Genomic DNA, 24,684 nt, shown 5'->3' on the forward strand with positions numbered 1-24,684 from the left:
ATTTATTCTAATAGGTACGTGTGATTGTTTTCCGTACACTCCACCAACATAACTGGACTAATTCCAAAATGTTTTTTTTTTTGTCATAACACAAAAATTATATATTTTCAATTCACCTTGTAAACAGCTTGCAATTCACCTTTTTTTCCACAATGTTAATGACTTAAATAAAGTTTGAGCTCACGAGCACCTGAAGCGGGGCGGAAAATTGTTTTCCATACAAACAGCTCTATTGGCCATCCGGTAGTCATAAACATTCATTAACACTGTATAGGATCACAAAAAAGTCAGTTAATTCAATAAGCTTTTCACTCCTACTCTAACTGGCAATTAGATCTTACATAAGGTTTAGATTTTGATCACAGCCAGAGTGAATACTGCTGCAGTAGGACTACAGCTCCTCCATTACCCAGTTCAATGGCTTAAACTGTCTTAATGTAGCCACACCAAGCAAATCCAAGTAGCAGAATGAGACAGATAGATGAAGGTAATTCAAATTGATAATTCATGTTGTCAATGATCTGGGGTGGCATGCTGAACGCTCGTTCAACCGCCTCAGACTGTTTAGAACCAAGCCACGCTCAAGCAATTAGTCAGGAGCTGCACAGCTTGCTTGCCTGTTTACCAGGAGCTGAAAACATTGATCTAAAAAATTACTGATACTTTTGCAGTTTTGTTCCTAGTAGCAGTTGTAATTACTATGATTCTTTACAACAACAAACTCGTATTTAAAATCTCACCACGTATATCATGGTTGGGAGACCTGTACGATTTCCACTTGCAGCCATATGCTATAACAGAGCTTGGCCTGTCATGTGTGGCCATTAAAATGAAAGAGAATGCTTATTTATTTGAAACAAATCTTTGAATCAAGGATTCACCATATACGCAGTCAGTGTTGAGACTTATTGAAATCATTTAAAATTGAGCTGCTTTGGTATTTTGACATACAGTTTCTTACATATCCCCAGTTTTTTCACATGCACTATATGAACAAAAGTATGTGGACACCTGACCATCACACCAATATGTGTGCTCTCCTCAAATTTCCAACAAAATTGGAAGCACGCAAATGTACTACAGAGCAATTGGAGCTACTGTAAAAGGTCTGACCTAATGTTCCAGCATGGCAGTGCCCCTGTGCACAAAGTGAGATCCATGATGTCATGGTTTGCCAAGGCTGGAGTAGAAGAACTCCGGAAACCTGACCTCAACCCCACTGAACACCATTGTGATGAACTGGAATGCTGAGTTTTGTCAGGTCTTAGAAAGACTTAATGATGAAGACATTACAACCATTCATTCAGCTTATATTGTACTTCTACAACTGGATATGACATTAATAAATGATTTTAAGTGAAAGTGACGTGAAATACGGTGACCCATACTCAGAATTCGTTCTCTGCATTTAACCCATCCAAAGTGCACACACACAGCAGTGAACACACACACACACACTGTGAACACACACCCGGAGCACCACACAAGTGGGCAGCCATTTATGCTGCGGTGCCCGGGGAGCAGTTGGGGGGTTTGGTGCCTTACTCAAAGGCACCTCAGTCGTGGCCGGCCTGTGACTCGAACCCACAACCTTAGGGTTAGGAGTCAAACTCTCTAACCATTAGGCCACGACTTCCCCCAATGTATCACCAGCACTTCAGCTGAGGAATGTTCAATTACAGGCACCTACAGGAATGAAGACAAATACACTTCTAAAAAAGGCAAGATAACCAATAAATACTTCCTAATAACGGTCTTCATGAATGTACACTTAATGCTAGTCCAAGGTTTTCTAATCTTATCCACAAAGAGCGGGTGTGAGTGCAAGATTTTATTCCAAACAAACAGGATCCACACCTGATTCAACCTGTTTAATTACAGTAGTTGATCTTGGCTTTCAATATAGTCAGGTGTGGCGTCTGCTTGGTTGGAATGAAAACCTTCACCGGCCCTTTATGAATAAAATTGGACTAGACAATAAGCAACGATTTTACAGTTACAGTTGTAATATTTAACTTGGGCTTCCTTGTTATTTTTTAATGTCATCCTAAACCAAAATCTCTTCATTAGCCACTGATTCATAATAGATTTTGAACATTTAAGGACAACACCAAGTGGACAATGGCCAACCTCAGTAGTCCGACAAATCACATTCAGTGTAATTTACACCTACAGTACTTATACAAGCAGGCCCAATAACAGGAGGTTTTGTTTGAATTTTGAAATTGTTGTTTATCAATATAATAATACTAGACATGGGAATCAACTGAACGACGACACTTGACAATGAAATTTGGCCGCAGAGAATAGTGTTAAGTGCACACTGCTAGCAATAAGCTTAATTTGTTGTTAGCTACACCTGGTTCTGTCCTTGGTATGATATGACACAAAGAACCTGTGTGGCAGAATTACCACAGATGAGATTCAACACATTGTTGAGTGTCTGCAGGTGTGAATCTTTGGCATACTCTAACAAATTGTACTCACACATTCAAGGTGAAATAACAATAACAAACAATACACACTTGCCGACCGAACTGAGCGTGCACGTATACCAACGAATCAAACACATGGTGACGTTCTGCCAGTCTGTCAGAACAGCATGTGTCTCTGTGCAGAAACGTGCCTGAGAAGAATTGTTGCCTGCTACTATCTCTGCAAGCCCGTGCCTATTTTACTCACACTTCTTTTGGGTGTTACATCTGGCACCCTGCGTGTGTATCATGCCACGCACGAGGAGGTGTTACAGATTGCAGCTGCCACCTCTTCCAAGTGTGTGTATGAAAAAGACACAAAAAAGCTGTGCTTATCCTTTTCTTATATCTCTCCTGTTAGGATATTCATTTCTTAGAGAGCAGTAGTGTATAGCGCATAGCCCTTTCAGAGGTTACAGAAACATCTCGTCATTCATAGTAGCAAAAAGATCATGTCATCTTGTCTTCAAATGGTTGGGGCATTTAATACAGGGTGATGTCTGCAAAAATGTTCATTTACCACTCCCAAGTGCTTTTTGCACTGCGTTTAACCCTGGGTTATCGTCATTCTAAGCCACGCTTTTAACCTCGGGTAGAGGAATGTTTCACACTTGTAATTTAGATGCTGGGTTAGCACCCAGGGTTATGAAACTGTGCTCTGAAGCAGGATTAGCAGCAAATTTGTACAGTGAGAAACAGTGTGGTGTTAAAATGTAAGAGCTAGATGTTTACCAAAAGATCCTGAGCAGATTTACCAGATTTCAGCCTCATGTCACATTTTCTGTATAGTCACAGAAACCCTGCATGTTGTGTAAATAGTAATTGCAGCATTTGAAGGAAAAATATCTATCTATCTATCTATCTATCTATCTATCTATCTATCTATCTATCTATCTATCTATCTATCTATCTGTCTGTCTGTCTGTCTGTCTGTCTGTCTGTCTGTCTATGTACAGTATTAATTAATTAGTGGAAGCTGGATATCAACAAACATCTGGTCAACTAAAAAAAACTTTAAACCGCCAAGGATTTATATGCCAATTTTTTTTTTCTCACTGACTTGAAAGTGTAAGCATTAATTTTAAGCTCTTGAGCACTGTATTTATCCAGTCATGGTTGCTGGCAGCGCAAATATACAAATAAAATCATTAATCCAGGGTTTAGAAAGTACAGTGTGAGACTTCAGTTTATAAATAAAAAGGTTTAATTGTTAACCCCAGGGAAATATGAGCAGTGTGAAAAAAGACAGTACTTCACGTGTAAAAACACTGAGAGTGATCAAGCTGCATGAAAGTTTGGAAACCTTCAGTTTCTTTGTGTGTGTGCTGCAGTATTTTAGTCTAATTTTAAAGGAAACTTTCAAAATTTAAAGCTGATTTCATATTAAAATACAGAATTTGCCATTCGTTTGAGTCTTCACAGGCAATAGCATCTAAAACAGGTCCTTAATCTGAGTTCTAATTACACATAATTAAACAAGTTTCAGAGTTCTGTGTAATCCAAATCCACCTAAAGCACATTCAGAAGACTCAGTTAAAGGTTTATTTCCCTACAGTGCCTATTAATTAGTGCTCTTTATTTGGAATTGAGGTAAATTAAAGTCTTAGTGTGTTAGGTCTCACAGATGTTCCTTAATTATCATTATCAAGTGCTATTTATTCTTTTACTTATGTTCAGGTAAGTGCTTTGTCCTGGATCTAGAGCTTATCTAGGAACAGCTGGTGTGTATGACTCTTATTTTAAAATCTTTATTGTTTTATTGGTAATACTTCACTTTGGTTGGAAATTTCATTTTGTAAATTTGTTCAAATTTGTATTTTTTAAAACATTAATATGAATGTTTCCTATTTCCTTTACCAAAAAAAAAAACAAACAAAAGAAAAAAAAAAACAGGGGGTTCAGATTTTTGCACTCCTAATATTTTAATTCTCTCAAAGGTCAGTGAAAATGTTACTGTATAATTTTGGGATGTGTTTCTAGACATGTTTGTCCACGCCACAACCAAAACCTAAAAATAAATGTCACAGCATTGTTGTGTGTATGGGTTTGTGTGTGTGTTCATGAGATACAGGAAGATACTGTAGCTTGGCATTTGGCATTTGGACTACATTATAGTTCACTACCCATGTTCTGGCTTGGCTAGAAGTTCAACTTATTCTGAACTTTATGACCTGCTATTAAATGTCGCTCTGCCACACCAACTGACTTTGCTAAGTGAACTTTTCAAAGCTTTACAATTAGCTAGATAAATATTTTTGGCAGAGTGCCAGTGTTGTGGAAGTTTCTCTCTGGGAAAGAAATTCTCTAAATATGGATCTCCTGCTTTGGTTAAAATTGTTCCCGGGCTTTCATCTGCCATGTGTTGCACCTAGCGAACATTAAATATTTAGGGGCGTTCCATGTCTTGAGAACTCCTGCTTCTGTGCTTCATGAATATAAATTAAAGTCGGATTCGTAGGGAGGATTTTGAGAGGCTGTGCGTTGACAATGATGATTCCTAGAGTTTCCTCTCTGATGCTCATCCACCGCCTCCTTACATATATATATATATATATATATATATATATATATATATATATATATATATGTGTGTGTGTGTGTGTGTGTGTAAAGATATTTTACTAAAGATTTCTTCTTTGTGCTTACTGCTTCCTGATGAAAATTAGAAAAAAAAAATCCTCAACCTGATTTGAACTGTAATGTTGTTTGTAAAGTGACATCAAGATGAGTTATACTTATGATATGCATTTTAATGTTGCTTTGCCACAAGGGGAAGCATAAGAAAACAAACCAGTTAATAAATTCCAAAAGCTTTCTATGTGGCCTCTTAATTATATGTAAATGTAAGCATCTTGTCAACTTTAATGCCTTTTTAAGCTAAACTAACAAACTGTAATTGACTTAAAACATAAATTGACTTAAATTGATTTCATTTAACTTACAACTTAAAGATGCAACACATAACTCAATGCTATATATGATTGTTCATTACCTTTAATATCTATTAAGAATTATGTTTTTTGTTTTTTGTTTTTAATAAATAGTAAAACCTTAATCCTTAATCAGTGCTCTAATGAAAGCAATCACGGTTGAAATACAATATTACATACTTTATTTACCTTAACATTTCAAATAATTGTATACGTAAAAATACTGGATGTTCTTGCTCTGTGGGTTCCAAGCACCACGGTTATATATCTTGCTGCCTTGGTTTTGGTCCGCTTGACGTTCTTTTACTGTAAGTCTAGTCACATTTACCCGTCGCTGACATGTTTCAATCCTGACAGGATACTGACATCAATGTACAATCCCACTCTACATTTTCTGTCAGTTTCTGTCACCATCGTCACCTTATTGATTCAGTTAACTTTGCTTTTTTACCAGAGGCCAAAAAAATGCAATTTCCACCTTTTCTGTTGTGTCTATGTTCAGCATTGAATTTCTTTGTCATGTCACACTACACAATCTTGATTAATGGCTCATATGAAAGTAGATGCTCAAGGCTTTAAGAATTTGTAGTTTTTCAAAAGCATTTCTGTTTTCCTTATCCTTATATAAATGGTGATATTAAACCTATTTCTGCTTTATGAGATGCCCAAATGTTTGTGTATAAGCTTTTAAAAGATGTATGTGTCTTTCAGATGTACAGTATCTTCTACTAAACTAAACCACTAAAATTAAATTCTGTGTAAGTTTATCCAAACAGAAATACAGACATTTCACACTGAAAGCCAGCAGTTCCTGACTAATTCTATATACTTGTAACAATAAAGTAATTTGTTTGTTTATACTGATTAAAAATGTCCCATAAGTCATTGCTAGTATACTGATAAAAAGCGTTAAGTGAGAATTCATCATTCATTCACTTATTTTCTACCGCTTATCCGAACTACCTCGGGTCACGGGGATCTCAGGCGTCATCGGGCATCAAGGCAGGATACACCCTGGACGGAGTGCCAACCCATCGCAGGGCACACACATTCTCATTCACTCACGCAATCACACACTACAGACAATTTTCCAGAGATGCCAATCAACCTACCATGCATGTCTTTGGACCGGGGGAGGAAACCGGAGTACCCGGAGGAAACCCCCGAGGCACGGGGAGAACATGCAAACTCCACACACACAAGGCAGAGGCGGGAATCGAACCCCCAACCCTGGAGGTGTGAGGCAAACGTGCTAACCACTAAGCCACCGTGTCCCCTGAGAATTCATCAGTGAAATTCAAATGAAAATGTAATAATGAAAACCACACATAAAGAACCAAAAAGATTAGAAATAAAACCGTTTTTGAAAGTTTATTAAAAAGAACACCTGCCCAGAGGTTCTATATAAAACCTCTTTTAAAGTGTACAATACAGTTATGTAGGAACTAGCCTCAACAATTGTTAACTCTACTCTCCTTCACACTTGGTAGTGAAATGAAGTTCCACTGGTCTATTTTCCTCAACATACCTCTTCCAGTTGGACTATGAAGGTGACGTTGGAGCCCATATTTGCTTTGAGGGTGCTGTCACGGGTTGTCAGGTGCAGTCCTCGAGGGGGGCGATTGGGACACTGCTGTTTCCTGGCTGTGTACATCTCTTTCACCCCTTTGGTGCAGTTGTTCGCTGCTACTTTGCGATAACTGACAGGGATATAATGACTATATCAGCATTATGATGTTCATGTCTCCATTAGTTGTGTGCTGAAATGATGGTAGAGTAATAATGAGGACATCTGTGTGTAATGGCAATAGGGTTCTGCTCGTATACTGTTAGAGGATGGCAAGCTATTATTTCTGTGTGTAGGGAGAGAGAGAGAAAGAGAGAAAGAAAGAAAGAAAGAAAGACTCACCCTGTGCTGTTGAAGTAGTTCTGGCCTTGACTGCAGCTCCGTGATACAGTGGCAGGATTGAACCAGAATGCAGGGAGGCAGTTACCATCACCTCTACGCTCATAGCCATAGTCGCTGCAACACACACACACACACACACACACACACACACACACACACACACACACACACACACACACACACACACACACACACACACACACACACACACACACACACACAGAGAGAGAGAGTCAGATAGAATCAACATCACCAACCCAGATGGACAGGACAGTAATGTAATATGCAATAAGAGATGCTAAACTACTGACCCAGCGATAACTCAACATTACAACGCTAAAATGCCCACAAGCCATAAATAACTGAACACAGCAACACACAACACAGTAACAGCACTCCCATTATAACTTAACACTGCAAAACATCCCCTAACTCTACACTCTCCAGCACAACAACAAGAAAAATATTGCTATAATTCCCCAATACACAACCTAATAACAAATGAACAGAATTACATAAACACCTGAAACACAATGCAGGCAAATAAATATAGGCCACAACACACACACTAACGGGAACTGAATGCTGGAACACACAAGCCAAAAAAAATAAAAATAATAAGTAGCAGAGACTCATTGCAGGAATAAACAAACACCACAATATACAAACACAGCATGCACACAAAGAAATGATGAAACACTGCAACATACAAACCAGAATTATTTAAACAGAACACACAACCAGGTAATATATATACCGCAAATCAAAACACAGAAATATCTAAACACTCATAAAAATACACATTGCAACACACAACCAATGAAAAAAATGATCCACAACCAGGTGATGTTAACTAAGACTTTTGTGTTATTTACCAAAAATCATGGATGGAAAATTCTTTTACATCATTTTGATTCCACCTACATGTGTATTTATTTGTTTTCCCTTATAGATATACTACATCTGATGTAGCAGCACAGTGCTAGCAGAAAATCCCTCTGCCCACAATTATGGAGTTATCCACCAACTCCAGTGGAGGAGCTTTGGTGTACATGCATGTAGTAATTTTCAAAACTAAATATAAATGAGCTTATATTTCATAGTATTTCATAGTTAAACTTGATATTCAACTGTAAATAACGTAGCTAGCTGTGTACCGCTTAGAACAGTCAGTATCAATACCGAAACAATGTTCATCGTGGTACCCATGATGCTGAATTATCTGTGAAATTAAAAACAAAGCGAAGGATAACTAGCTAACTAACAAACTAACTTAGAGAAAACTCAACAACACACACACACAACCTTGAAAGAATTAGACATTGTAACATGCAACACACCACTCAGAGATAATTCAATACTTTAACTACGGCATGGAGATAACCTGGCAACACACAACCAAATAATAGCAAAATACAAATAGCAAAAGACTGTGTGTTGTGACACACATCCGATCTGTACAGACGCCAGGTGTTCATTTTTTTTTTTTTTTTTTTTTTTTTTTGACACAATAACAATATCTGTACTAACAAAACAATTTTACAATTAACATTCAGCTGATAATGAAGTGAAAATAAAACTCTTGCAATTCACAGCAGTAATTCGCATTCCAACAAATCTGAGCAAAATGCATTATTTATTAGACTTTTAGAATATCAGCCATAGGCTCATTATATCTTTTCTGTTAGACAGGAAGTCCCAATTGCGTTGTATCCGGTAGCAATAATTACGGCCCTTAATGTTTCACTGATTGTCTTTTATCTACTTGAAAGTTAATTAAAAGTTTGCTCTGTTATAATTGGAAATGCCCACAACTTTGGTTTACTTCCTCCCAGTACATTTAAATCATAACAGCAGGCATGTATTGATGAGTCCTCTCAATCTAGCCAAATGTACTTTGTAAGAAATTAATGGATCTACATTAAAACTCTGCTGTTTGACCTTGTACAGATGGAATTAACATTAAAAATGTCTGCCTTTTCAAGATAAAAAAAACAACAACACAGCATGGAATTTGCATAGAAATTAAATCTGTTCGGTGGCTCGTCTTCACACGTTGTCACAGATGTTGCCAGCTCATATCACACGAATGCACAGTGCACTGAAATGTTCTTTCCTGTCCAGAATAGACAGTGACGCTGTATGTAAATCAAAGTCTGTTACACTTTTTTTTCCCCACATTCCTCATTTCCTGTGCTGACTTTTTTGATTTTACTTTATTTCAGAGCTTTTTATGTCCTACAAAAAATTCTATGATGTAATAGACATTAATTACATTATAATAACAATGTCATATATACTTCTTTATTGGCTTCATTTGTATTTGTTCCCAGAAAAGTGTATTGTTTTGAAATTAATTATAAGGTTATTTTTTAATGTAATTGCAGAATCAAATCAAAGCACCCAATCTTAGACCCATGCTGGTAATCATCAATACTGCTGTTGGGCGATAACTCGATCAACTACAGTACTATCAAGGTTATTAATTAGTTATCATAGATGTATGACTAGTAATGGAATTCAGTAATGAAATGAATCATTTAAACTTTAATTCTAATCAAACCTGACTGTGATACAACTTTATTAATCAAATTAAATCAAAGCTGTGGTGCTTAGAGGCCATTTTTGGGGAGTGTACTTTTGTGTGGCCATGTTTGTAGGCCGTGGGTGTTCTGTGACTAGTTCGGCGGGGCATTTGGGAATAACCCTGACATTAAGAGTACCCTTAATCTAGAACACAGGCTTCTGCACAGAATTATCGCAGATGCAATATAGCACTTCCAGAAGATTTTAATTTTTGTAATTTTCTAAGTAAAGCATTAGTACTGATATCCTACGGCTTAACAGCAATGCAGATGACATGGATTAGCTTTTTACGGAATGTAACCCGAATTCAGTTTTCACTCACCACTCAAAATCATGTGCTCGACAGATACAAGGCTCAGCTGATAGGATCCTGGTGTCCTTTCCCATCATGCAGTAGTTGCCTGGGCGGCGCTTGATGAAGATCTGCTTTTGGCCCATTACGCATGGCTCACCCTAAAAAACAAGACATCACAGATGGATAGTTCTACTGGATGTTCATTTATGCTTATTTTCATGAGTGACTGACACTACAATTCTGATCCAGAAGGACAGAGTAAAACTGTCAATGTTTAATGGACCAATAAAAAAACATTATAGTTGGGGATGACATGGCTAAATGGTAAATAAGGAGATGCTATCTGGTCAGCAGCTTTGCTAGCATAAACATTTCTAAAGGTTTCACTTATGTCTGTCTCAGTCATCTGGAGATAACCTTTGTCTGCTAGGTCCTGTGTTGCATGAATGGATCGGGGTTGTGAGCCTTAAAGTGGGGATACAAACTGATACATCCAGGTCTAGAACTGAAAGTCTATATATAACATTTTTCCAGGCTTTCCAGAACTGCACAAAAACACTACTGTCATGGTAATAATATTGATTCTGATTGAGAGCTTCTGAAATCTAGTGTAGTAGCTTGATTTTGTATAATCATGCTGTTTCTGACCTGATTGTGCAAGTGCCACGTTTGGTAGTCTCCTTCGGAGCAGCGTTTGGTAAACAGGGACTTGTAGTCGATTTTGATCAGCTGCCACTCAGAGCGATCGCTGAAGTGTCCAAAAAACCTATCAGCGCACAAATACTGAAGATTATAATCAAAGAAACAGTGATGCACAAGGTCCCTGTAGCATAAATCATATCTAATAGGGAATCAAGATAGCTTTGAAATGTTTAGCTCTTCTATGTGACCAACCTGTTCTATTACAAATGCTGGTAAAATGTATGAAAAGGATCAACCCAAGATAAATAAACCAATTACTGTTCATGGGATATTAGGAAACATCTGTCTTTATTCTTATTAAAAAAAATTCCGTGTATAGAGTTAGATTTTTTTTTAAAACCTACGTCAGGATCTGATTCTCCATGCCTGGCTCGACCAGAACTCCATCCACAAACAGAGGCAAGGCTGAGAAAATATGATGTGTCCACTGTCTCCCTTCATCAAAGCTGATCCTAGAATAGGAGGTCAAAATGTAATTAAGTTCTAATCAGATCAAGCATTTTCTTTTACACATTTCTAATGCGTAATATATAAAACATGAATGAAGTGATGATGAGTGTTTTACCTTTTTATTATTCAAAAATAAATAATAAATATTTGAGTATGTAAAATGATTTATTATTGATTAGTTTCCAGGGGGGCACGGTGGCTTAGTGGTTAGCACGTTCGCCTCACACCTCCAGGGTTGGGGGTTCGATTCCCACCTTCACCTTGTGTGTGTGGAGTTTGCATGTTCTCCCCGTGCCTCGGGAGTTTCCTCCGGGTACTCCGGTTTCCTCCCCCGGTCCAAAGACATGCATGGTAGGTTGATTGGCATCTCTGGAAAATTGTCCGTAGTGTGTGATTGCGTGAGTGAATGAGTGTGTGTGTGTGCCCTGCGATGGGTTGGCACTCCGTCCAGGGTGTATCCTGCCTTGATGCCCAATGACGCCTGAGATAGGCACAGGCGCCCCGTGACCCGAGGTAGTTCGGATAAGCGGTAGAAAATGAGTGAGTGAGAGAGTGATTAGTTTCCAAAAAACAGAATGTCCAATGTAGTTTTATTCCTCTTGCACCGGTCTCTTTTTCATCCTGTCTTGAAGGTACAGTAAAACCTTTTAAGAAACAGGACAGTAAGAGTCCTCTTCTCTGAAGACTCTACCTTGGTGGGAAATGTACTGTTTAACACTGAAGATTCCTTCCATAAACAAATGTATTTTTTTTTTTTTTAAATAACACTTTTTAATAATTACTTCATTGGTATTTAAATTTTGAAATAAATATATATAAAGTATAAAAGTTTACAATACATTTTGACATAGTTTGCTTTAAACTCTGCACGCATCTACCACCAGGAGTTCCGCAAAGCAGGGTTTTTGTGTTTGGTTTTCTGTAAATATAGTTTCAATTGCTAATCGCTGAGATAAATCATTAGCTCACTTACCATATATTGAGCAGAATTGAGGCTGAACAAACAAACAGCATATACTGTCACTCATAAAACCTATTTCTAAAAATGCATGAAGCTGGTAAACAAATTTCTTTTCAAGAGTGAAAGAAAAAGGGGGTTAAAAAAAGTAAGGTCTAGGTAATCCGACACGATGATGAAGATGAATCAAAACAACAGAGTACCTTTCAGCAACAGCAAGAGACAAAGAAAAAAGAGCGAGAGTTGATGGGGGGGAAAAAATAACACTGAAAACTTTGACTCTGACAGCTTTTTAGTTCCACCTCAGAGGTGCTAACGGTGGAGTAGCGCATGTGTGACAAGGTTTAACAACCTCACTGAAGAATGACACTAAAGTTCTTTTGCTACTTCAAAACTAGCAAAGCTTCTGCAGGAGACAACGGGTTGACATGCATCCCTTACTGGCTGGGACGTGACTCAAAAATCATAGTAGCAGCAAAGAAACAATCGCTTTCAACACATTTGGCCAGAGATGACTAGCTCGCTTGGCTTGCTTAAGAGAAACAGAATTGAAGATAGCACACTCCAACAATTCTAATGCTCTGGGCACTATGGGGTGAGGATAAAAAAAATCAGAGGATTAAAGGGCACCAAGCACAAAACCAGAGCTTGAGATCTCTGATGTGAAGCGTGTGGTAATTCCATGGGATAAGCAGGATATTCCATAGAGACTATACAGTGGATAGATTTGGATTTGTTTGGTTTTTTTTGGAAAGACATTTCAATATCATTGTTAGGAAATTTCACTTGAATTGTTGATATTTAGACATAAAGAGCATCGAGTCTTTAACATAAAATTTACTAAAAGCAAAAAATGAGCCCTGGCTGGGAAATTGATAATGATCCCTTAAGCATTGGCTTGAATCAGAAGTACAGTTGGCACACTGTTCCTTTTGAAGATTTGCACTTTATCACATACCAGAAATGCCTTGTGGGAACGGTAGGCTGTTTCACTGCAACTAGAGCTCCAGCTTTATCCAGAAACCAAACGTTGTGCTCCTCATCAAATATCTGCGGGACATCGCAAAATGAGGACAATCAAGCAAATTTGTATTTGTTACAGCAATTAGAAATTCCTATCAGTGGTGATCATGAATATTATGTACATAAAAATTTAAAGCCTAAAATAGTTTGTTATAATTCAATTCCATTCCATTCAATTCAACAAACATTTCGGCATAAACATACTGTACGACAACAACTCTACTGTCAACACGTTATAGCAAAGAGAACAATGGCTATTAATAAACATATTTCTTATAACACTGAGTGTCCATATAGAAACTCTGTGGAGATGATAGAATAGAAAATAAGTGTTAATACAAATATTGACTTTCTTTTTTTTTATTTTTGTAAAATGCATACTTATAATACTATAATAAAGTTATACTATAGCATATATTGATAAACATTTGCTACAAAGGCCATAGCTAAGATGAATTTTGAATAAATTCGTAAAGTTAGTATGCATTAACCTTTATACATTTTTATAAGAATGCACTCATAATTAATTGTTTATTATTAGAACGTCATCCCTAGTGTGCTTAATTTGATTTTTCTCTTACAGGACATGTGCTATTATATTTTAAATAACATGTTGTATAAGCAGTTTTTCTGAGCCTTTCTAGTACTTTTAAAACCTTAAATATTTTTATTCTCATTCGGTTTGCAAGCCTACTACCACCTGCCTAATGATGTGTACATCCCTCTTGTGCCACCAAACCAGCTCTGAGGCTTGGACTACACAAGACCTTTGAAGGTATGCTGTGGTATCTGGCATCAAGACATTCGTGACGATCCTTTAAGTCCTGTAAGTTTTGAGGTGAGACCTCTATGGATTCGACTTATTTGTTCAGCACATCCCACAGATGCTTGATTAGATATCAGACAGGAATCTAAAGGCCAAGTCAGCACCTTGAACCCTTTGTCATGTCCTTCAAACCATTCCTGAGCAATTTTTGCAGTGTGGCAGCGAGCATTATCCTGCTGAAATAGGCCACTGTCATTAGGGAATACTGTTGCAATGAAGGGATTTTCTTGGTTTACAACAATATTTAGGTAGGTGTTACGTGCCAAAGTAGAATCCACATTTTCTGTTGGGAAGCCTTGAGTCCGTCATTTGTTGCCCACACCTTGACAGGTGCCCTTGTACTGAGATATACAATGCCATTCGTCCGTGGTTTTAATGTTTTGGCTTATTGGTGTATGATGCAATTTCTAAGGCATAATAACAATAACTATAAAGCGCACTGTATATTAATATCTATAATGCATTATAAATGCATTGTCATCTGATACAAACTTGTTTGTAGTTAAATACAATATTTATTAAAAGTTTACTATGTAATGTATAAAGCCTACAAACTTTGGGAGCTGAGTTAAACATGTTTAGTGAGATGTTAATATCTTACAGCTTTTTATTTCTATCCTTGCATAAGCTTTACACTTTGTGCTGCTGTCAGTACCAAATGGCAGGCTCAAAATAAATTAGCTGTTTTATTGGTGGCAAAATAATGTTGATGGGCCATGAGCCATGCTGTTCATTTAAGAAGCACTTGCAGTAGTTGATTGCAGTAATTGATATTAATGTAATAATCATGACTATTTGTCTGCAAACTTAATATATTTATAGTATACTAGATTATATTAAATGCTTATTTGGATACTTGCCATTTCAGGAAAAAACAACTACGTAAGATGACTCTATATAAATGACTCTAGTGGCATAAAGACATATCTTGAGAACTTATTATTAGCATGAGTTTTTATGCTAATTCTCAGCTACTTTCAAGGAGCAATGCATCAACATTATAAAATAACATACCTGTCTCCAGGTATTGCCAGCATCTGATGATATGAACATTCCTACATTATTGTAGGAAAGCTCAGAGCCCATATTTCCTGAGGAGAAAAATCAATGTTCAATGATATGAAGGAGAACTCTAACAATGAAAAAATTAGATTAGATCAGAGGATATTTCCTTGTTGTTTGAAGCAATGTGACCATTTACAATGACCCTGCATTCAAGGTGGCCATGACCCAACACAGCAGTCGGAAGTCATTTTGTTCTCAATGATACATGCCGATTTACAGTGACAAGATGGCAAGCCCACCAGCTACAAACTGGCCTGAGTGAATTGAGGTGAAAAAAAAAATGGTGCTGCTGTGAGCACAGGGTTACAAAGTTATTTCCAATTGATCAAATGCTCTGTATAAAATATACTGCAATTATAACCATAAATCAAGACCAGAAGGAACGAGATTCAGGACCAGTCGGTATAATTCTTTGTGAGATATAATCCGATCTCCATCTCTAAGTCCATCAATCATTTGTTTTCTGTACACAGGAGGAGTATGGAGACTATCCTAAGGGACTTAGGACACAAGACAGGGGACACACTATGGGCAGGGTGCAACTTCTTTACACAGATACAACACATATACTGTAACAGACAATTTAGAGATGCCAATCAGCATACAGCATACAACTGAGTGTACAAAGTGCGGAGACACTAATCAAATCCTGTTCCCTGGAGATGTGAGGCAAACGTGCCAAGCCACTAAGCTGTGTCCACTACTAATTCAGATGATCTGATACCCGTGATATATGAGAACAGCGGGTTGTGTTAATAGTAAATGATCATATCATCCAGTTCTAACACGTGCCACTAACTCCAATAAGACTTTTTTTTTAAGTAAATATTAATATTACATACTCACTTACACATACATTTAAACTAGGATCTGTTACTTTCTCAATTTTTCCACTGCTTGAGTATGTGATTACAATTTTACTTCTTAATATTATATTAATATTAATTCCTATTCTGCAGCATCCAAAGCAACTCCATAAGAGAACACAACACACACACACACACACATCCTGTGTTCCATGTCCTTATTATTAAGATATGACAGAGGGTAAGATGTGAATTAAAGACCTATTTTAGGGAACCATTCTTGAAACAATAAAGATAATAACAGTGGGTTCACAAGCAGACTTGTACTTTCTTATAGACAAACAAACACTCAGAGCTGATGTTTGTTAGCTTTGTCATGTTCATAGGCAGTAGAAGGCTTGACAGTGAGTGTGTGTGTGTGTGTGTGTGTGTGTGTGTGTGTGTGTGAGTGTGTGTGTGTGTCAGATATCCTGTGGCCTTGTTCACATGCTGTCATGATGAGATTTATACACACATACACACACACACACACACACACACACACAGTTACTGTAAAAGCTCAAAGTGGCTCTGAAGGATTTGCAGATCAGCCGCGTCCTAGTGGCATGACTGATGTTTACACAAGCAAACATTAGAAAGAAGGACAAGCGCATTGACTCGTTCTGCCACTCAGACATGTTTGCAAACAGCTTAATGAGATTTACTTAAGTAATTGATTGCACTCAAGCCCATACATATTGAAGCGCATACTCATTGCTAAGGCTGAGGAAGAACACACATGACACTTTAGCTAGAAATAATGCAGTTAGATTTATATTATTAATTATGTATAAAATAATTCATGGGCCAGCTTCCTATAAGATGGATTTTTTTTAATCTAGCTATCACACATGAACTTAAACTCTTTAACTCTTTAGCATTCAGGGGTTTATTTATTTCTTTTTTTTTGTTACCTATAGCAATGATAACTCCTGGCACAGAGTTCTTGGTGGTAATACTTCCAGAGACATAAGGGTTTTCTGACATCTGCAGCTGTAGGTGTAGCGAACAAAATGGCTAGAACAGAGAGAAAAGACACATAACCAAGTTATTAGGTAGCTGTCTATCAGACTGCACCGATGTGACACTGCAGGCATTAAACGGATGAGAGCTGATGGGGTGAAAAACGCACTTGAGTCACCTTGTAAGAATCATTGCATTTGATACGGCAACATATTTTTCACTTCCACAACTTTGACTTAATATGAATGTTATAGAAATGACCCTATTACTCAAAGCGCTATTCTGTTCATAGTGTACAGAAAATGAGCCGCTCAATGAATTAACTCACCATTAGGAATTATTTTAATTTTTAGGGTAAAGTACTGCTATTTTAGTTAGCATATCATTAGACATGTCCATAACTGTGTAGCGGGTCGTGAAAACCAGTCAGATGTTGCTATGTCTAAATTCTAGCAAAAAAGCTAATATATTTACCCAACATGTTGTTGGAATTAGCAAACACTTGAACAAATACAGTCTATAGTCTGCCTGATGTGATCCTGCTAATGTGCCATAGTGAAACGGACAGAAGCCTAATAGATTGACTTTGTAGCTCAGCTGTCAGTTATCTGAGATGCACACATGGCATGTTACATATTAAATTTATGCAAATTAGCGACTGATTTTATGTAGCTTGAAAGTAAAGCTTCTGATTACAATTTCAAGATTTTTAGTGAATGTTCAAATAACTGTTTCTCCCAAATAGGTGCATTCCAAATAGCATACAGTACATATGGACTATTCTACGCCATTGTGTAGAATACATAGTGTGAGTAGAGTGTTAACACTAAAATTTCCAACAAGCAGAAATTCACTCCTTGTAAGTTATAGTGCACTTATTCAACTGAAAAAAAACAACAACCTTTGGAACGTTAGGTACTTTATACACTCAATTGTCACAGCTTTGCCTACACGGCTACCAGGTGTTGTTTCAAGATGGCCGACAGCACTGGTGAAAAAGACATGTTAAAAAAGGCTTTTAAATGAGTTAGCATATTCTGCATAAACTAGCAACTCCGCATTATGAGTGTTGAACATCATTTGCAATCGACTAGGAAAGGACTTAAACTTCTGATTAGTTTAAAAAATTCAATTTGAAACAATACTACCCTTCTTAAATTCAGATGACAGAGTAGATCATCATAGTGTAAAGTGCATAGTGTCTACTACGTTATTTGAGACACAGCTCAAGTCTTAGGAAGCTTTTTACAATGGGTGCTTGGACCCCGCAGATCACTGCTTCTGGCTATATTTTTATGTATATCATTGATTTTATTTGGGTAATATTATTCCAAACCAAACACTGAACCCAGCTATTGTTGTTACTGTCTTTTATAACAATCGATCACAAAGTGAGCAGGCGTTCTTATAAATACTGACACGTCATTAGGATGCTCACAAAATGCATTCTGCCATCTCCTAGGGCAAACAATTGTGGCAGTGTGTGGCTATTAATACAAATTAATCCAGCTTAAAGTGCCCTTTGCAAAGACTCACACTCTTATTGTGAATGCTAATTGCCTTTTACACTCATTAGCAACAATGACAGCGGGAGGATTTGGCATTAAAGCTGAAAAGCCCACTCTCCAGGGCTCTCTGCCACAACAAAAGACAATTATATCTGTTTGCTCTGTGCAACTAAGTGTCACCTTTCATCTTTTTCAGTGTGACTAGCATGACATTGTTGTAAGGACAGCAAAGATGACAGGGTTTAGTGGCGCTAATCAAAAGGGTTATAAAGTGCTAATTAGGGTGTCAGATGAACCTTTGAAAAGTTAACCTCTGCTATAGTGACAACTGTAATCACATTCTCTGTGTTTGTTTTGTGCTCTAATCTTTACCTTTTAGCTAACAGGAACACAATGCCCACCATGTTCTACTGGTCACATTAAATAAATTAGGAGTCAGTTTGCTAGGGTTAGTTAAAGATCCTGCTCTTTAATTCGTGCTAGCTATCTGGTGTTGTTGCCTCATTCCAAATCTGGCTAATATTCAGAGATGAAATGTTATTTATTAGATGTTTTTATATTTTTTCTAATATGTGCATATACACTATATTGCCAAAAGTTTTGGGACGTCTGCCTTTACATGCAGATGAATTTTAATGACATTGCATCCATGATCCGTAGGGTTTAATATGGAGTTGGCCCAGCTTTTGCAACTATAACAGCTTCAACTCTTCTGAGAAGGATTTCCACAAGGTTAAGAAGTGTGTTTATGGGAATTTTTGACCGTTTCCCTAGAAGCACATTTGTGAGGTCAGGCACTGATGTTGGACAAGAAGGCCTGGCTCTTAGTCTCCACTCTCATTCATCTCCATGGTTTTCTATCGGGTTGAGGTCAGGATCGTGCGCCGTGCACTGGTGGGTAGTCATGTTGGAACAGGAAGGGGCTATCCCAAAACTGTTCCCACAAAGTTGGGAGCATGAAATTGCAAAAAAAAAAAAAAAAAATCTAAAAAACAACCTTGAAAAACAAAACCACACCATAATCTCCCCTCCATCAAACTTTACACTTGGCACAATGCAGGCAGGCAAGTACCGTTCTCCTGGAAAACTCCAACCCAGACTCAACCCAGATCCATCACAGTGCAAAGCGTTGCCCTTGATGATGGAAGGCATGGGTGCAGCTGCTCGGCCATGGAAACCCATTTCATGAAGCTATCTATGCACTGTTCTTGAGCTAATCTGAAGGCCACATGAAGTTTGGAGGTCTGTAGTTTTTGACTCTGTAGAAAGTTGGCAACTTCTGCTCACTGTGCACCTCAGCATGCGCTGACCCCATCCTGTAATTTTACTTGGCCTACCACTTCGTGGCTGAGTTGCTGTTGTTCCCAGTTGCCTCTGCTTTTTATAATACCACTAACAATTGACAGTGGAATATTTAGTAGTGAGAAAATTTCACGAATGGACTTGAATTGGATGCTTGAATTGAATGGACGCTTGAATTCACTCAGCTTCTGAGAGCGACCCATTCTTTCATAAATGATTGTAGAAGCAGTCTGCAATCCTAGGTGCTTGATTTTTATACACCTGTGGCCACAGAAGTGATTGGTACACCTGAATTCAGTTATTTAACTTTTGCCAATATAGTGTAGAATCTTTCAGTTAATTATTCAAACTGTAAACACGTTACATTGACATTTATCATCGTTTCAGTATTTTGACAACTCAAAATAGCAAAAGTCTGAGCAAATTATATCACTTGCACACGTAATTTTATGACCTTGTTTAAGTGTCTTGTGGTTTTGTCAGCACACAATAAAAAGTAAATAAATACAATGAAAAATATATAAATACATGACAGCAAATGGGAAAAAAAAATCATTTCTGTCTTTAGTCCGCATTTTCTATCCCCAAATCTTTTGTTTGTATGTTTTTTTTTCTTAAATGTATTTTTAAAGTAATTAGTGTACAACCCCATCACACTAAAATCTGGCAGCATCTGAGGTGTGAACTATGAGCAGATAATTAGGATGATCTGAACAGGGAGTGAAAAAATAGACTCAGCTTTGTCATCTGAATATGCACAAATTTGTCTGGGTAAAAATACTTTTTGACATTTGACATAACGTTCAGACTCCAGTCACCAACCATAAACAACGCACTAAGTGAAGTGCTGAATAAAAGGCTCATTTTTTTTATTTGGAAAATGCCTTGTGTCTACAACACCATGCTCTAACACTGCCCATGTCCACTAACGAGCATTACTTACCATTAAGCTTCAGTTATATATAGCTTTGCGAACATTCTTGGGTGAACAGTCAACTAATCAAGATCTAACTGCCATCTGTTTCTTGTATCTAGAAAGACCTTTATTTCATTTTAACAGCAAGTTTATGCAAGTTTCCCGACTTACATTTTTTTTTTTTTTTCTTAAAGTGTGTAATATTCTCTTTGATTATACACACACACAAAACATGTTGCCTTTTATCTTGGGAGAAGGAGCATTACTTTGCATGAATCTCAGAGTTAATTATGTGCAAAGCTGTCTTTTGTCTTAATAAAGTACACTCGCAGCTTAATGAGAATTTAATGAGGAATAAAACTTTTGAAAAATATGCTGTCAGTGAGCAAGAGAATCTACACCCACCTTTAGTTAGGACAGAGGAGGGCCACAGCTGATTGCAGATTTTTGTTTTTTAAAGGCAATTTGCATAAAAAGAGGTTACAGCAGTCGTGAAGCACAACTGACAACATTTATATACAGTATTTGCAGATTTTTATAGTTATTTTTGCTAATTCCATCACGCACACACCTCCGCACGCACACACACACACACACACACACACACACACACACACACACACCTATGCCTGGAATTTATTTTACCTACAATTCCTTCTCACCTGCACACAGTAAATCTCGTTCCCATCCAGGTCTGTAGTGGGCGCCTGCAGCAGCCTCCATTCTCGACCCTTGTTGTAAGTGATGTACGTCTTTACCTGGTTCTCCACTTTTCTATTAGCAATCAGCATCCCTTTGATTCCTGAAACCTATAGAAAGCAAGTGATTAAAAAAAAATACTTTCAACCATTTTGCACAGAATTGAATATCCACATCATAATACACTGTATCATCATTTAAAAATATGTTTACAATTACATTTCCAGCATTTAGCAGACACCCTTATCCAGACTTTGAGCTATTGAGGGTGGACATGGGATTCAAGTTCACAACCTTCCAATAGGTGAGCTAACACCTCAACCACTAGGCTACCACTTCCCCCATACTCCATGTTAGTCCATCATTAAAAATGTAATTATTAATAGAGATTAAAAGAAGCCATTCTCCCTTTTATCTATCTAATAAAGCTATCTCTAAGTAATCTTTTGGCTGGTTCTCCTGGCTACTGATTGGAATTTGATTGCATTCTTGCTTTGTTACAAGGTTATTAATGTGTAATAAAATCTGTCATTTTTTTTTTCAAGGGGGAAAAAAATTAAAAACGATTAAATAGAGCTATGACTTGTTAAAATCTGCTTAAATTTACAAATAATGTTAATGGTAATGATAACTGGAGAGTGATAAGTGCCGTTTGCGTTTGTAAAAATGATGGGTCTTTGTATCCATTTTACATCATTTTTTTAATAATGGATATAAGAAAAAAAAAGGATCATATGAAATATCCAAACTAGAAAGATCTACTGTACACAGGCACATAAGGATCTAATAATCTTCATCACAATCACCTCTTAGCTCCTCCTCTAATTACTTTCCTAATTACAGTACACCTTTTTCAATGTCCTCCCATTTACTCGGCTGACTAACTCAACACCATTTGTTTTGACAGCATCCGCCTCATCGCTTGGACCTTTTGAAACGAATCCAAACTTAGCAGTATTGAGTCGTGACAGGCCAATGCAGGCCGCGCTGTTTTGAAATGTCTCCTCGGCAAAGCAGGAGACGGGTAAGTGGCACTAATGGCCAACGTGTCTGACAGTGTGGCACTGGACAGACACAGCTAATGAGGGGGCCTCCTTCTCTGCTGGGAAGCCACGTCAATCACAGATCATGCTGATTATTTATTATCTTTCTTTGCCTCCATCCTTCCTTTACAAGGTACTAGGAATGGATAGCATTGGAGTGAAGCATCAGAATGTAGCTGGAATCAAAAACCTGTGCTTCTATTAAAATATACAGCAATGTGTTTGGGCCTTCTGCTGTTTTTTAGCATGGCTGATTTGGTTTACATGTAGACCTTAAGTTGTTGCAGCAAGAATAGATAAAAGGAGTTAAACCATATTTCAGATGAAAGCCTATTTGGACAAACAGGGGAAACTTCAAATTTGAGATAATATTCAGCAGGATCTCTCCAAGCTCTGTTCTAGCCTCCTGGCAAAGTATCACAATCAACTGTTTGTGCAACTGCTTGTTCTTTGAGGCAGCCAGATTGCTCAACACACTGCTGCCCTCCCAACATCCATCAAGACCCTCCCTAGCTCATCACCCTCCCTGGTTCAACCAAACAACCTTATTTCTTAGAGTCTATTATGTACTCAGAGCAGAGGTAGCTTGTATAAAGAGGGCTAGCAGGTAAATATATAGAAATACACCAAATTAAGATTTAAGTTTGGCACCCACAGAGTATTTTCCCTCTACAATTAGGTGTAAACTGTTCTGGAGAAAGAATATGCAGAATAGTCTCAAAGTGATGCTGAGGCTTTCAAGTGTGAAATGCCAAAATGTGTTTGGGAAGTGAAACTACAGTAGAAAGCAGAAATAAATAAGTCTAAGTACTCTTTTCCCAGTAGTTACACCATGCAGCGATATCCATGTAGCTATATCATGTCACATTATGAAAAAATAACTTTCGTTTAACAAGCAAATTGAAACAAGATGGAATTTTACCCAAAATTTTGCATTGAAGATACCTTTCTGTTCCAGGCTTCCAGTAAAATCAAACCACTCTTTTCACTCTCTTTTTATCTTTATCAGGGCATGTTTTCTTAGTTACAGGATGTTTTTTGTAACATTCTGGGCAACTTCTTGAGACTTGGGTGTGAAAATTCAAGATCAACAGTTTTTAAAATATTCATATCAGCCCATCTGGTTCCATCAACCATGCCTTAGACAAATTCACAGAAAACACTGAATTTTCATGATCAGTGAGTGTATTTATTTATCTACTTGTGTAGAAAATACCCTGCTGTTTTGATGGTGACATACTATGTGGGCGGAGTTATAGACCTGCACAGACAAGTTCGGACAGGTTTTAATTAGTTCAGTCGCTACGGATGAGGCAGATTATTGTTTGTTCTGATATGTGCGTCCTTGAGACTGTAAGTGACATTTATTAATGGTCAAGATATGTTATGCCACTGCTTATGTGCACTGATAATTGTGAGCATCACGTTTATGTGTGTAATAATTTTGGTCACGTGTCATGATAGCATGAGCATGTTTAAAGGTTAGCTTGTTGCTGCAATAGCCATACTATTAGCAACATATTTAATTCTTTGTTTATGTTTGTTGTTAAGCTAAGATATTAGAATCTAGACACACATACGTTGTCTATAAAGTTTAATCGGATTTATCGCGATTACCTGTGTTGGATGTTAAATTATTGCCGGGGTAATAGCGCCATATAGTGGCTAATGGTGAATAATTTGCCCTTTACTGCATAGGTTTTATTTCACTTTTGTTGCCTTAGTCTAAATGTATACTTTATTATACCACTTGTAAACTCCTGTTAAGTGTATTTATTATTTGTTTTATTTCAGAAACCACATACAAACATACATATGCCCATACACCAACCCAAATGGAAACTGAACATGATTCAAGTGGATTTGCTAGAATAAATCGGAGAATTTGAACTATATATGTCGTGGACAATCCATTATTGCATCATCTTGTAACCTTCTGATCGAGGTTGAGGAAAAGTATTGACACATCAGCATCTCACACGCATATATCTAGAACAAAGTGGTCCTTCGAGCCGGATGTTGATATCTTGTCCTCATGGCAACATCACAGGATTACGGGGAAGAGCAGAGTCACCGTCCTAGCAGGATCCGACGGTTTCCTAGACATCTGGAGGACTTTCTACTTACTTCCCAGTCACGGCATACAGTTTCAAACCCCTTTCATGATGATGTAAAGTTTCAGGACAATGT

The 24,684-nt window shown here is 37.5% G+C and overlaps 1 protein-coding gene across 1 annotated transcript in view; it reads right to left on the reverse strand.

Moving 5' to 3' along the window:
* Positions 1-24,684, reverse strand: part of sorcs3a (sortilin related VPS10 domain containing receptor 3a) — a 254,741-nt gene that overhangs the window by 19,080 nt on the left and 210,977 nt on the right. Inside the window, exons 10-18 of the mRNA XM_060860184.1 lie at positions 21,415-21,561; positions 16,978-17,080; positions 15,168-15,244; positions 13,263-13,354; positions 11,241-11,348; positions 10,843-10,960; positions 10,222-10,352; positions 7,314-7,427; positions 6,933-7,104 (exon numbers count right to left, since the gene is read on the reverse strand). Of these exons, the coding sequence (XP_060716167.1) occupies positions 6,933-7,104; positions 7,314-7,427; positions 10,222-10,352; positions 10,843-10,960; positions 11,241-11,348; positions 13,263-13,354; positions 15,168-15,244; positions 16,978-17,080; positions 21,415-21,561 (1,062 nt within the window). The remainder of the gene's footprint in view (positions 1-6,932; positions 7,105-7,313; positions 7,428-10,221; positions 10,353-10,842; positions 10,961-11,240; positions 11,349-13,262; positions 13,355-15,167; positions 15,245-16,977; positions 17,081-21,414; positions 21,562-24,684) is intronic.

The sequence above is a fragment of the Tachysurus vachellii genome, chromosome 24 (assembly GCF_030014155.1).
Source record: "Tachysurus vachellii isolate PV-2020 chromosome 24, HZAU_Pvac_v1, whole genome shotgun sequence".
NCBI classification, from domain to species: domain Eukaryota; kingdom Metazoa; phylum Chordata; class Actinopteri; order Siluriformes; family Bagridae; genus Tachysurus; species Tachysurus vachellii.